At 45.7% G+C, this 14082-nt stretch overlaps 2 protein-coding genes across 3 annotated transcripts; both read left to right on the top strand.

Annotated features, from left to right (window-relative positions):
* The first annotated feature begins 87 nt into the window (after nucleotides 1-87).
* Nucleotides 88-8569, top strand: cnstb (consortin, connexin sorting protein b). Of its 2 annotated transcripts, XM_086101155.1 has the most exons (11): nucleotides 88-319; nucleotides 2268-2579; nucleotides 3301-3410; nucleotides 4220-4250; nucleotides 4748-4834; nucleotides 4903-5011; nucleotides 5555-5631; nucleotides 5896-5934; nucleotides 6246-6466; nucleotides 7543-7687; nucleotides 7863-8569. In XM_086101155.1, exons 2-11 carry the CDS (start codon nucleotides 2474-2476, stop codon nucleotides 8069-8071), a joined length of 1134 nt encoding a protein of 377 aa, XP_085957281.1. In that variant the 5' UTR covers nucleotides 88-319; nucleotides 2268-2473; the 3' UTR covers nucleotides 8072-8569. The 2 variants fall into 2 exon arrangements, with proteins under 2 accessions (XP_085957281.1, XP_085957282.1); XM_086101156.1 differs by lacking the exon at nucleotides 5896-5934.
* Nucleotides 8570-9085: 516 nt separating this feature from the next.
* On the top strand, nucleotides 9086-12751 carry sccpdhb (saccharopine dehydrogenase b). Its single transcript, XM_086101091.1, has 12 exons — nucleotides 9086-9404; nucleotides 9554-9666; nucleotides 9737-9817; nucleotides 9901-10030; nucleotides 10310-10359; nucleotides 10705-10835; nucleotides 10983-11100; nucleotides 11428-11547; nucleotides 11672-11728; nucleotides 11949-12060; nucleotides 12399-12480; nucleotides 12554-12751. Exons 1-12 carry the CDS (start codon nucleotides 9209-9211, stop codon nucleotides 12666-12668), a joined length of 1305 nt encoding a protein of 434 aa, XP_085957217.1. The 5' UTR covers nucleotides 9086-9208; the 3' UTR covers nucleotides 12669-12751.
* The last annotated feature ends 1331 nt before the right edge of the window (nucleotides 12752-14082 follow it).

Below are 14082 nucleotides of genomic sequence, written 5' to 3'. Positions count from 1 at the left end.
ACGAGTCCGCGTCTCTTCCAGAAGATGGCAGCATCGGACACATGTGCGACTAAAAATAAAACGAATAAATAAATTAATAAAACAAAATACCAATGGCGTGAAGGGAAGACCGGCGCGTAGTCATGAGACGAGGCAGCAGAGTCCCCGGATGGAGGAATAACCAAGACGAGCGTGTCAGGAGACTCGGAGGCGCGTGACGACAAGCCTGATGTGCACCTGCATCCAAAAAAAAAAAAAAAACAAGCGAAGACGCCCGTGTCGTCGTGTGCTTCCTTTGCCGGTGAAGATGCTCACGCACTCCTTCACACTTCTTGCAGCGGTGAGTAGTCTTCATCTTCCCCAGATGTGTCATTAAGTTATATAAGATAGAACGCGTTTGGGATTCAGTGGAGGGATGTCACGCTACAGAAGGGAACGATGGAGAGCAGGAAGAGTCTTATCTTTGCAGCGATATGACTGGAGTCGCTTGAATGATCTCCTTTTAACCAGAATTAAAAACGATTTCTACTTGAAAGTTGCACAGTTTATATGTGTAGCGCAAACTTTGGATGCACATTGCAAAAACGATGTAAATAGGCATATTTAGACCTTTGTAACTTGAAGGCAGGGGTGCGTAAAGTGTGGCCCATGGGCTGCACGGGGCCCTCTCCGTTCTTTAATCCGGCCCGTGCTGCCTTGACACTATCAAGAGCTTGGCCGTGATTCCCTCAAATATGATATCTTTGGAATCTTTTCCTCTTAAATTGGTTAATTCGGGTTATTATATTCCTATTTTTTTAAATTTGACTAATGAGTCTCGTTCGATAATTTTTTACATGGTTTTACTGTAGAAAGGAATATGAATAGACAAGTGACCTTACATGCATGTTTTGGCAACGTGGAAGGAATGCGCACAGGATCTTTGTCTCACTCCTGAATTCTCCGTATATTATGAGTCATTCGTCGCTCCCGGCGTTCCTATCTCATTCCCTGTTGCAAAATTTACAGCGCTCCAATGTCAAATAAATCCTGTTCCAGCACAGGCTGGAAACGTCACAAGGTACGCATGTCATTCATCTGCCCCACGTCAGCTCCGACCGATCCATTCTCCGCTAATGCTAAGAGACAGGAAGTGGAGACGGTGGTGTTGACAAGCTTTTAGTGTGCAAGATGGCAGCAGGCCTTGTGATTTGCTTCCCAGGGGTGGAGGCCCCGACAGATGGGCGCAGGTGATTAGCTGGGATGAGCAAAAGGCAACGGACGCTCTCTGGTTGTTAAGGCAAAGGAAGGGTTGAAAAGATGGCCTCTTGGAAAATGACGGCTCTACTGTGTTTAAATTTGAAAATAACTGCTCGCCGGCATCATTATCCCGATCATCTTAAGTGAATGTTAATCTTTATAATGTCAAAAAAGGCCTTTAATATGAAAGACAAGGAATCCCTTCCTTTTCTGGTCTATTGTGTCAAACGCCATACATGTAAATTGGAGACGTGCATCCTCCCGAAAATATTATTTTGCTATTACGTGCATGCAGATACTGTATGGATGTCACCGATGAGTTCTTTGATGGCCCTTGACAACGCGGTGCCTGAGGCGAGATTTTTCCATGTGCATTTCGAGCTATAAAGCAATTCAGCTCGTCGCTCGAGAGTTCATTCCAGGTGCATGAGACCAGCACCGCCCCCCCCGCCCCAAATATCCTTTGTGTATTTTGATGTAATGATGTCGGAGACCTTTACATTATGACTTTGGAGAAACTTTTATCACGTCTCCTTTCAAGGTCCTATGACTGCTTTACGCGTATCAGAGGTCAAAATAAATCGGTGACATCTCGGCCCATCTACGGCTTCAATTTGACATCGATGTGGTGTGTTGATTGTATGCAATTGTAAAACCTCTCAGATTATGACTGGAAACCAACGTTTTCCAAGTTAAAAAAAAAAAAGTGACGACATATTGTCATCACGAAAGCCTTCGTCATTCCTATTTATGGTGTCTTTCTTTAATCCAGGTCAGAGAAAATCAACGAGTGATTCATGTGTAGCATAGAACACGCGCTCGACAATTTAATTCCGAGGAGCCATTCAAGAAGGGACTCTCTCCGCCTCAGTGAGCAGCCACGCTTTGGTTTTGAGACACAAAATAGCCAATTGAGTCTGTGCCGTCGGTGGCATTTCACAATGTGATGCAAAGATGCAATCTTCAATTTCTCAATGTGCCAAAGGCAAACGTTCCATTTTGTAAAATAACAAAACATTCTTCATTTTTGTTTTTTTGTCTCTCGACAGCTGGCTGGGAACAATCGCTTCTTCCTCCAAGCTCTGAGTAAAGCGTAGAAGAAGTTGCGCGTCTCCTCCTGTTTGGCAACCGAGAATTGCGGGATACCACCTACTGTTAGAAGTGACCTGTTCTCTTCAACCCAAGACTGCGGCACCTACTTTTTCCTGGAAAGGACCAACGCCGATAGATTCTCACACGTCACTCAGAACCGGAGATGACGACCGAAGAAAAGCTGGCTGGAGCGACCGAGGCGATGGGTAACAAGAACACCGGGCCGCCGAAAGGTCCCAATACTGCAACTCACCAGGAGGATGACACAGGTAACAATACGCACATACAAATAGTCCCACGCGCAGTTTCTCATCCACGCACGACTCAAATGAAGCATCGGATAGACACAGTGAAATGCATCTTTCTGCAAAGACCTGCCCGTGAGAAGCGTCATCATCATGCTGCCCTCGATGAGGGTGCAGCGGGCAACCAAAGCATTAAGTTGAACAGGATGAGCCGCGGAAAAATACTCTTGGGCGTCTGCCTATAATGTACCAAACAGCTGGAGGTGCTAAGCTACAGTGTGTTATGTAAGCGCTGTGTCATACAACTTGGCTTTCAAAGTCATTACTCTCTCTCTCTCTCTCTCTAAATATGTATATATGTCGTCAATATATCTATCTATCTATATATAGATCTATATGTAGATATAGATATAACTATATATATATATACTACACATGCTAATCTGGCCTCACTGCTCAAGTTCAGCATTCATCGTTGTGCCTCATTGCGCATCGTCACTTTGTGACACTTGCCATGAGGGGCGTGTTTGCTCAGACACACCATCGTGCGCGCCGCGCACTCTCTGACATCACGGATGACGTCGCTGCGTCATCGCCACATTTCTTTTGCCGCAGTTGCCAAAGCTTCTGAAGGGAAACATGCAAGGATTCACATAATTAATTGGACATGAGTAAGAACAGGTGAGTCTCATAGGTGTTTTTGTTTCTTTTTTTCTCTCCCCCCCCCCCCCTGGCATGTTTCCAGGAAGTGTCTCCAGATATGGAGCGTCGAGCCTCAGCCCAGAGCTGCTGGCCTCTCTACGGTCTCTTGGAGAAAACACTGACTACACACTACTGCCACACTCGCTCCACCAGGTGGGTGTTTGTGTGGAAAGAGGCCAAGGGGTTTTTTTTTTTCCTCTTCTCTAATCATTTGGGAGCAAATGTTTTTACGAAGAGAGACCAAACAAGCTGCTGGTGACATGGCGTACAGTACACTGGTGTTTCAGCTTCAGAGGTTTATGGTGGAGTTAAATGACGAAATGTGTTTTTTGTTGAGGAACGTCCCCGCTGCGAAACAATCGTGACCTGGTAGTAAATCAGCCAATAGATCAAATGTGGAAAATAACTGTTTACAAAAATGCTTTGCTTAATTTACTAAATGTACTTAAATCCCTATCATAATTAATTCCCCATCTGTGACAGCCCAATTCAAAAATCCAAGAAGAGGTCAGACATAAAACTCTAAAAAAACAAGACGACAGTAATCGCAGCTTGGAGTGAAAATGGTAGTTTTAATTGCGGTTTGCTGTCAGGGGGCTGCTTTTAACGGTTACACCTCGTAAACATATCATCGCTTTTAAGGTCACAGTTCAATTCACATCCAGTCCGAGAACAATGAGCAACACTTGTGGTATTCAGATATTTGAATATCTGTCGATGCGTCGTCTTCATGCTCCATTTCACCGTGTAACCGTCATCTCTTTGAAGGACTGGCGTGCATTTCATATCCAATCATCTTGTGGCTGGGCAGCTTAATTTGACAAGATCTGCTGTGCTCAGTCATGAAGGCTAAATGTTGTTGTTGTTGTTGTTGTTTTTTTAGAATGTCTCAAGGGTAAAACGTCAAAAAGAAAAATTTAAATGGTTGTCTTGCTGCACGTTAAACATGTTTTTCTTTGCAGATCGCAGAAGCCTGCTCACTCCAAGAGGACTGTATCCTTTCTAGAGAATACAGAGCAGTGTGCAACTCTATGGCCGTCAACGACTTATGAAAGGCGGGGGAAAAATGACATTCTTGGTTATGGTTAGGCCACACCTCTGGTTTCTTGCAACCATATGGGAAGGTCCTTTTTTTTTTGTTTCTGTTCTTTAAACTAATTTTAAGTTCAGTCCCAGCCCGCAAAGCAAAGTCAGTAAAGTCATGCTCGGATTAGTACATTCCACATCCAAGCTATTCCAGGTCGGCTCATCTGTCTGGGCGAGTCTGCGTTTCCCCATACCTTGTCTCATACCTCACACCAGGGGTGTCCAAATGTTTTCGTTTGAGGGCCGCATACCAAAAAAATGCACCACTTCATGCGCCAGTCAAGCAAGCCGTCTCTCTCACAGAATAGATCCGGCTCTGCATTTAACAGCAGCCCAATCCCATCTCCACATTCAGAGCCAAAACAAGAAAGGAAAAAAAAAACTTTAACTGCTGATGTCACCAGACCAGCTGGCCTTCCAGCTTCTCCAGCTAGAGAAGCTCTACCATGAACGTGTGCTCTTCAACCTCACTGTCCTGCAGGAGAACTGGGGTACTGCAAGCTCTGCTTTCCCACTCGCGACTTTGTGTGAAAGGGCAAATGTTTGTCTGTGCTCGCAGAGAGCCGCTCCAAGGAGAAGGACGCTGAGAAGCGCTTGCCTGCTGAAACCGACAACATCGGTCAGAAACACATCGAGACGCTGAGGCACATCTGCGGGACACACCTCAAGTGAGTCATCGCACGGCCTGTACTTCGGCACGTTTGTGTCCCACCAGAGGAGCGATGGCGGGCATGGCCTTGACTGCTACACAAAAAAAGTATAATCAATGCCATGCTAAGTTGCCTAGCAGATGCTAACAGCGCGTTATCACTACAGTATTATTATTTGTAGCGCAGGCCCTCTTGGGTAAAAGTCGATGTAGGCAGTGACGTTTGGACGCTTGACGATGATGTCACGACGTCGCACCTATTTGGCTCTCTGCCAGTGGAAAAGCAAACCCGTTCTTCGTAAGAACCTGTTCAGCACCACCTAAGCGCAGCACCGGCTCGGATTTTGTTTCAATATCAAATCTCCCTATACCATTGACGTATCCATCAAGGTCTTGCAATGTATGCACTTGTAAATATTACAACTGTATGGCAGCTTCAATCGAGAATGCCGACTCACAATGTCAGTGCTACCCTTCACATTTCTGGGACGTCAGCCCGCGTTGATTCACCTTTTCTGTTTCATTCCTGCCTTTTATGGGTTTCCCCTCCTTGGACCGAAAGGCCATCCCTTGGTGAGCATATAACACGAATAGACATAGGAAGACAAAGCAAGAAAGAGACGCCCCATCGGGGAAAAGGTAAATCCAACTCCGTCGTGGTTGGCAAAGGAACTACACCACGAAAGCCGTCACTGTCATGAAAATGCCGTGAGCTATCTACGATTGGAAAGCATTACAGAGCGAATCAAATGGTGGACCGTCTTTATGGAGCTACAATTTTCGAAGTCTCCTTTGAAAAACGATTGCGAAATATTATGATGATCCACATGAGAAATTTGAGAATTTCTTCATGATCGATACATTTCCTTTGAGGCCGAGTGAACATTTGTTGATTCACTGCAGATCATGAAGAGATGGAATTGGGCTATCTTGCGTCTAAAGGTGAGATATGAAAAGCACAATCAATCAATTATTGTTGGAATAGCCATTTTCCTCGTCACAATTGGCTCGCTCTTATGTGTGCCACTTAAGTTTTCTTGACATCTTACTCTGAATCTGCAATTTTTCTTTGTAAATAATGATTGATTTGACACATAGGTTTGACATGCTTTCTTTGTTTATTATTGGTTTGCTTGCAATGGATCTCATCTAATGTTGTCACTGTACGTCCTGTCGTTTAGCCCCAACGTGCATTCAACAATAGGCCCAGTCGTCGCTCTAATGTTGATTTTTGTTATTTTCTGCATTGGCAGCATGCAACCCTGAAACAACAAAGGACGATGTCGAAGAAGCGGGAAGAATGAAGTCTAAGTCGGGTCCTCCTAAGCAGCCTAAACATGCGACCAGATGCGACGAGGCGCACGAGGAAGTGAAGCAGGAAGAGGAGGAAGAGGACGAGGTGAAGGTGGAGTGGCCAGCAGGAGTCCCACAGGCGTCAGACACGGACCTGGCCAAACTTTGCCATGTCGACGGGGTAGGGAAACCAGCTCACCTGCCATCCACTCCCTGTTCTCCTCACTGTTCCTTGACTCGCGCGTGCAATTAGATGTCGTTTTGGCAAACCACGTGGCATCAAATGCTTGTTGGGACACTCCCAGCGTTTGCTCCCTGAGTGACATCATCCTCAATTTCTTTACACGACACGCATGCATGGGGAGTGTGCCGTGTTCCTGAGCTGGGGCCAAGACATCATGTCTTGTCTGCAGGGCAGGGAGGAAATCGACTGTTTCTAATGAGCCCTTCAGGCTGAACACGGTGTTGTTATGCGGTGGAGATTTGGCCGGGGCGGGGCCGGGGGAAGAACGAGGTCCTTTTACAAAGAGCCACCTTTCAAAACAGGAGTACTCACACGCGCAATTCTTTACACCGAATGAGCGACTCTGTCGTCATTTCACTCGGATCCAATCCCGGCTCCGCCAAGTGCGTGTTTGGAACCGCCATGCTCCCGAGTGGGCCGTTGCGGCACAGGGAGCTGCCGTGCCCCCGAAATAATTTTCTTTCCAAATATTTGAAATCATCTGTAGAGTCTACAAAGGCAATTATAACTATATATGATGGCAGTTGGTGATAGATGTGGCCTCTGAACAATTGCCCTGTGAGATGATGCAGATATTTGAAGAGATGTTCTTAGACCAAGCGGCAAATGCTGCAGGCTGCATCAGCAACGGGGTCAAGACGGGGTTTTTTTGTTGTTGATGTTGATTGTCGAAGCCCTGCTGAAAGTCACTGTTACTGCCCTCTGCTGGCTAAAAGCTTGTAACCACACGTAATACACAATTTGGGGATGACGAATGAATCATCTGAACATGAAGTGTAGTTTAGCAATGTTGTCTTTTGATTCACATTTAACGGAACACCGTTGGATTCAGTAAAAAGTCTTGCCAACAGCAAGGTGTAAAAATAACTCCCGCTACCGCAAATATTAACAGCGACAATTATTTGTGACAATTGCCGTTTTCGAACTGCCGTGAGTTTGTCTGCTGGCGGGCAAACGCGTCCGGCTATGTTGCAATGCAAGATCCGTTATTTTGCTTGTGCTTCCAAATTTAGAGTCTGTCCCCCGATGGTCTGGTCTCCATTCTGAAGAGGAGGAGAGCATCCCTGGATGGACTGCCGCCCCCGAGCAACGCAGACAACAAGATGAACGCCAAACGCAAAGTCCGCTTCAGTGAACCGGAAGACGGCATCGATCAAGGTTGGATTCTGAACCGTTTCATTCAAAGAGCTGTGTTTTGAATGATTGAATTGCAGTGGAACGTCAGTGGTTGAACGTAACCACGCTGTTTTTCCATACTCAATCAACTGGACTTGATATCACAATAAAAGCCAAGGAAAAAGCAAAACAAACTTGTCACGTGTCTCCAATGCAGACGAGGTGGGCGGAGACTCCTGCTTGATCCTGGTCCTGCTGTGTCTGATTACGGTGGTGATCAGCATAGGCGGGACCGCGCTCTACTGCTCCTTGGTGGACACGTCGTCCAACATTTGCACCGACTTCACTCGCAACGTCGACTTCTACGTGACGAACGTGCGGAGTTTCTTCCGAGGTTTTGGACATTGGCTGCCTCACGGGACATAAGAGCCATCATGTGAAGTCCGAAGCAGTTTGGCTTTCAAGTCACAGGCAGAGGAACATTTTGAGCCTGTAACGACTGGGAATATTGAGTTTCAATCTTCAGAGAAATGGCAAGTTGTAAAATGTTTCGAGAGTAGACTTTTGCTTGTGTGGATCGTTTATCCTAGACCAAATCTTTACCTCAGAAGGGTTCTTGCAACTTTCACTTGAACGTCATTATTTCCCTCATTTGTATCAATTTAGTCCTTTGTTCCAGTCACTCGTGTCTGTGTTTGTTCCATGATTGCAGCTATATTTTTTGGATTGATGTTTTGTGTTTTTTAAGAAATTGCTCATGCTTATTTTAAATCCATTTTATTGTTCTGTTTTTATTCTTGAACACAGGGCTGCATATCTGCATCAGGCATATTAGACAAACTTTCTCAGGAACAAAGTGTTGTGCAAAATACATCGCAATGTATGGAACTTTTAATGTGATAATAATCACACTGGTCAACAATTTTTAGGTGTTTTTTCTTGAGAAAAGAAGGTTTCTATAATAATATGTTTAGGAATCTGCCCGGTGGTCGAGTCGTAAGCGCGTCAACCTCACAGTGCAGAGGTACCGGTGTTCGATTGCAGCTCCGGCCTCCCTGTGGAGTTTGCATGTTCTCCGTGCCTGCGTGGGTTTTCTCCGGGTACTCCGGTTTCCTCCCACATTCCAAAAACGTGCATGTAAATTATCCCAAAGTGATAGTGCACGTGCATGTAAATTATCCCAAAGTGATAGTGCTTCCAAGGTTAATCAGTGTTTAAGAGCTGACAACACTAACTGTCCACTTATTAGGTTGCTGCTTGATGAAATTCGGTCCATTGACTTGCATTACTTATATGGCCGATCTGACACATCCAACATGGCGGAGTGTTCAGACGTGCTCACGTATTCAAGTCGTCCGCACCTCGAAGGTGTGGTCCTTAAAGCGTCACGAATATGTTTAAATGGCAGCGCAAATTCGTCAGTGACGAAAACAACAGATAAAGACAGCCACTACTCTCTTTGGTTAAAAACAAAACAAAATATTTTTTAAATTGTAAGTAAAGAGCCGACCCGAGTGAGAACCGGAAGTAGCGATACCCGGAGAGACTTTGCACGAGCACACAATGGAGGCAGTGACATCCAGCAGACCGTACCACATCGTAATTTTTGGTGCTTCGGGCTTTACCGGCAAGTTCGTTGTTGAAGAAGTTGCCCGTTACGCCGCAGAAAGTACTCGAGACAACCGTCTAACATGGGCCGTGGCCGGGAGAAGCGCCCAGCGTCTGAAGGGGATGTTAAAGCAGGCCGCAGACAGGCTAGGTGGGTATGCATTTAGTCAGAGGTGCTTCGCCAAAATTGTACTCGGGGAAGAGTACTGTTACTTTAGTGTCATCCATCCATCCATTTTCCGATCCGTAATTTTGCCATGGGTGTATATGCCCGCTAATGAAGTTCTCTTTATTTTTCAGCAATGCCCGAGTTGAGCACAGACATTGACATCATTGCAGCAGATGTATCCAGCAAAGAATCTCTGGCCAACATGTGCCAACAGGCTGTAGTTATTCTCAACTGTGTTGGTCCAGTAAGTATTGAATTATGCTGTCATTCATGATTGAATCAAAACGAACCATGTTGTCTGCTCATTGTTCCAGTACAGGTTTTATGGCGAGCCGGTGGTCGCCGCATGCGTGGAAAATGGAGCTCACTACATTGACATCTGCGGAGAGCCACAGGTCAAGTTTTGTCTAATTATGTGAATGCTGAGAAACAAACCGCAAAATGCTACTGTGCCTTAAAAAACTTTTTGTCTCGGCAGTTCCTGGAGCACATCCAGCTTGAGTACCACACAAAGGCCATGGACAGAGGAGTGTACGTAATTGGCAGCTGCGGCTTTGACTCCATACCTGCAGACCTGGGAATTCTCTATACTCAGAGCCACTTTAAAGGTTAGACTTGTTTTTATGACAAGATTGGTACAGTGGATCCTCAGATGTCTTGTGAGTGCAAAAAGAAGTAAGGCAAATAACTTGGGAAGAATATACAAGACGCACCCGAGTTGAAGTCGCAGGACCAGCCTCACCATGAAAACAAGCGTGATTTATAGTCGGAAAAATACAGTAGTTGGGATCATTTATGCAAATGTATTAATCCGATGATATGAAACAGACCCATATAGTCAACTTCTCTATTGCATTTTGGAAATCATTGTGTCCTCATGATTTTAGGGACGCTGACAGCAGTGGAGAGCTTCCTAACCATAAGCAGTGGGCCTGAGGTAACCAACATCACATTGTCGCTAGTCATCAAGGAAAGAGATTGCATTTGCTTCAAGCATTTCTTTTATCATTGTTTTCAATGCCATATGTGATTACAAAGCCAAGTTTGGTTTACACGCTTGTCAAATAGTACATCCGACCGCACAGCAAGATACGACCGTTTTTGGGACGTAAGCGCTAATAGAAATAGATGCAGGACTATGTGCGTTACAGGGGTTTCAACAATTTTGACAGGCCCAAATAGGTATTTTGCCATCCGCGCTGGTGGAAGGGGCGCTCCTACGAAGGCTGCGATATAACGCGCGAAAGCTGAATAGCTCTGCTGAGCCTCGTAACCCTTGCAGGGCTCATGCGGACACGAGGCCACTTGGCGCTCGGCCGTGCACGGCTTTGCCGATAGTGGCGCCCTTCGCCAGCTGAGGAGAAAGTTTGGCCACAAGCCGCTACCTGTGGTAGGAACCAAAGTTCGCCCGAGGTAAGGTGATAAAGGACCACTGGATTTAGAGCTTAAGTGCACTCGACATGTACATGACGTGCTGTATTTTTGAATGCACAGACATGATCACGCCATGTTGATGTAAATGAGTGGTCTGATCTGGCGCGTATGTGTGTGCGCGTCCAGAGGTTTTGTGTTTTTTAGCAGAGAGATCATGCAGTACGCCATTCCTTTTATGGGCTCGGACCCCTCTGTGGTCAAGAGAACGCAGCGTTTCCTTTACCAGGAGGAATCTCGCTCACCCGTAAGTATTGGCGTCAATTCTAATCCACCCATTTGGGGGGCTGTAACTTGCAACCATTTTGAATGTTATTTATGTTTATATGATCGAGTTTTGTCTGTGTTGGTGTATATCGAACCATGGGGGGGGGGGCAGTGAATCTTTCCCGTCATATTGTTCTTGATGCCTGCTGAGCCAGAAGGACGGAAACTACAAGGTTTCCTTCTAATCAATAATTTGGCGCAAATAAGGAGCACATCATGACACATGTTGCGCTATCGCCAGGAAACGTTTTAGAGGACACTATCTGTCCAACATCAGCCTATTTTACTTTCTTCCAATCCCCCACAGATCCAGTATTATGCATATGTTGGCGTCGGAGGTCTCTGCTCAGTTGCCAAGCTCTTTTGTGGTGGACTGCTCTTCGGGATCATGGTCAGATTCAGCCTGGGCAGAAAACTTCTCACCATGGTACAGAAATCATTCCTTCAAGGCCTTTTCACTCAGCAGTGCAGTTGGATTGCTTTCACTTTCCATTGTCAACATTTGTGAACGTTACTTTATGTTGACGTTTGGTGTCTTGTCTTTTCCAAAGTTCCCAAGGTTTTTTTCCTTTGGCTTGTTCAGTAAGGCTGGTCCAACAATTAACCAGGTAAGAATTGAATCTATCCGTACTTCGATTATATCAAAGTTTATCGGAGTGGCGATACTGATCTGTGTGCTTCCACCATCGAGGTCGGTTAAAAAAATGAAAGCTAGCAAAGAAAAATCGGTCGATATTCAGAAAAAGCCAAAAGTTTGAAAGCGGCTTCTAAACCGATCGAGTTGAGTTGCTTTCAGTCCATCTCTCATGCTGAGCTCTCACTTACCAGATTGAAGACACCTGCTTCAACATGACCTTTTTCGGCGAGGGCTACGCCGAGGCTGCAGACCCCTCCAAGGGGCCGCCCAATGCCAAGATCTGCACTGAGGTCGTGGGAGCAGGTAAGGCGTTTGGTGCTCCTTTGGCCTTCCGTTGCCGCCGCTTGTGAACGATAGAAACGAAATGGGGATGTCGTGAATACTTTCCAACTGTGGGCATGTGAAGCCCTTTGAGGCTGTTTGTGATGAAGAGCGAGAGAAATGAATGTGACTTGAGTTGACTTGACTAAAATAGCCAATAACCCAAACAGTATGCCTACATTGAATTTTTACTGAAAACAAAGTTTTCTTTTTTTTCTTTTGTTTGTAGCTATTTCAAACTAAAGGTGATTGGATACACGTCTGATTTTTCAATAGTCACTGTTGTTTTAATAATTTTAAAAAAAATTCTTTTAACTTAGAGCCTGGTTACGTGGCCACGGTGATTGCAATGGTACAGGCAGCAGTAACATTGCTGAAAGAAAAGCACTCCCTACCCAGGAGGTCAGTAATGTCTCCGTCACATAAAAGAAAAAAAAATGTTCTTTCCAATCTTTGGCACCTCTCCACTCAACAGGGGAGGAGTATACACACCAGGAAGCGCCTTCTACAATACCAGTCTAATTGACCGCCTTCATAATCGCGGCTTCAAGTTCTCTGTGAGAACCTACCAAGAAGCAACTAAAGCCTAAGCCCTCAATTGTTTCATCCACTGTGCCGCCTCTTGGTATAGGATTTTTTTTTTTAATTAAAAAACAAACAAAAAAACCCCCAATCCTCATTGTCTGTGATTGTACTTCACCTTCCTTGCCACGAGGTGTCAGTATTTCCCCTTGTTCCCCCTTGGTGAACAGTGACCCTCCACATCCTGGCTTGACAGTAGAGGTGATTTCATGCCCCTGAGGATGCGCAGGCCGTATGCGGAGTGACAGCGGGTCACCGTGGAAGCTCTCTGGAGCTTTTCGCTTTTTTACAAGCGCTCGACTGAAGCCGCAGTCATGAGAAGGAATTATTTGGCAGCCCCCGCCTCCTCCCCCGTTCTCTTTCTCAGGTTGTGAGTCATCATGTGAGCCATCGCACTGTCACATCTGCTTCCCCCCCCCCCCCCCCCCCCGGCTGTCATCACCACGCCAATGAACACTGTCCAAACAGTGGTTGTGACAACGGAACGTGTCAGTAGTGTAGTTCCTGCGTCACGGCGCTCGTGTGATTAGGAGCTGCGGTGTTGGTGCGAGGCTGAGAGAGAGTGTGCTGGTTCCCCAGGGTGGAGCCGTGAGCAGCCCTCGCTCTCACCGCCTGCCCACGGTCCGCCATTGAGCCCATGCTACTATTCTTGCGATTTCCTCTTCTCTCTTTGGATAGCTCGCTATCCTCCCTCATCAGCCAGCGCTCTCGCAATCACATCTCACTTATTGCCCTCAATCCCATTAAGTGCAGTGCGTTGCAGAATATGAAACCCCGACACCCCCTGATAAGGAATTTAGCGGAATGGCAATATCGCTTAGAAGGAGGTCATCACTTGACAATCAAGTTGCCTCCCCATCCTGTAAAATATGGAATGGACCTTTAAATGGGAATGAAATGTCGCATCCCGTATCTGTTCAATACGGGCCACCGTTTGTCCCGTATTTTTCTCAGTGTTGGATGCGTCTGTCACACACGACAGTAACGAACAAAATAAAAGATAGCGAGGTGGTACAGTCGAAACTTGTTACTAAGTACCTCGAGGGACATCACAAATCTGTACGTTATCACGGTAGTTGGTTGTAAGCTTTGTTGACAAAATGGCCGCCAATGGCGACATATAATACAGTATGAGCATTTAGAGATGTAAAAACATGGACATGTAATACAGTGTAAACATATATATTGTGTGTGTGGTTTGAGTGTTTCATTTCGAGCCTAATAGATGACAATTGTTGATGTGCCAACCGTTATCAACCTGACTGCATGAGTTCCACTTTTTTCTTTATTATTATTATTTTTTTAATGGAGCTACCGAAACTACCGGTAATTCCATTCTCCACAATGAGCACAGTATACTTGTTTCCAACATCGATTTGGGATAGCGCCGTTTGTCCATCGAGGGTATGGATGAGAGCAATC

Source organism: Hippocampus guttulatus, chromosome 20, assembly GCF_054856545.1.
Source record: "Hippocampus guttulatus isolate MCC_2025c chromosome 20, RoL_Hgut_1.0, whole genome shotgun sequence".
Lineage (NCBI taxonomy): Eukaryota > Metazoa > Chordata > Actinopteri > Syngnathiformes > Syngnathidae > Hippocampus > Hippocampus guttulatus.
This window is presented reverse-complemented; position numbering and strand designations above follow the sequence as displayed.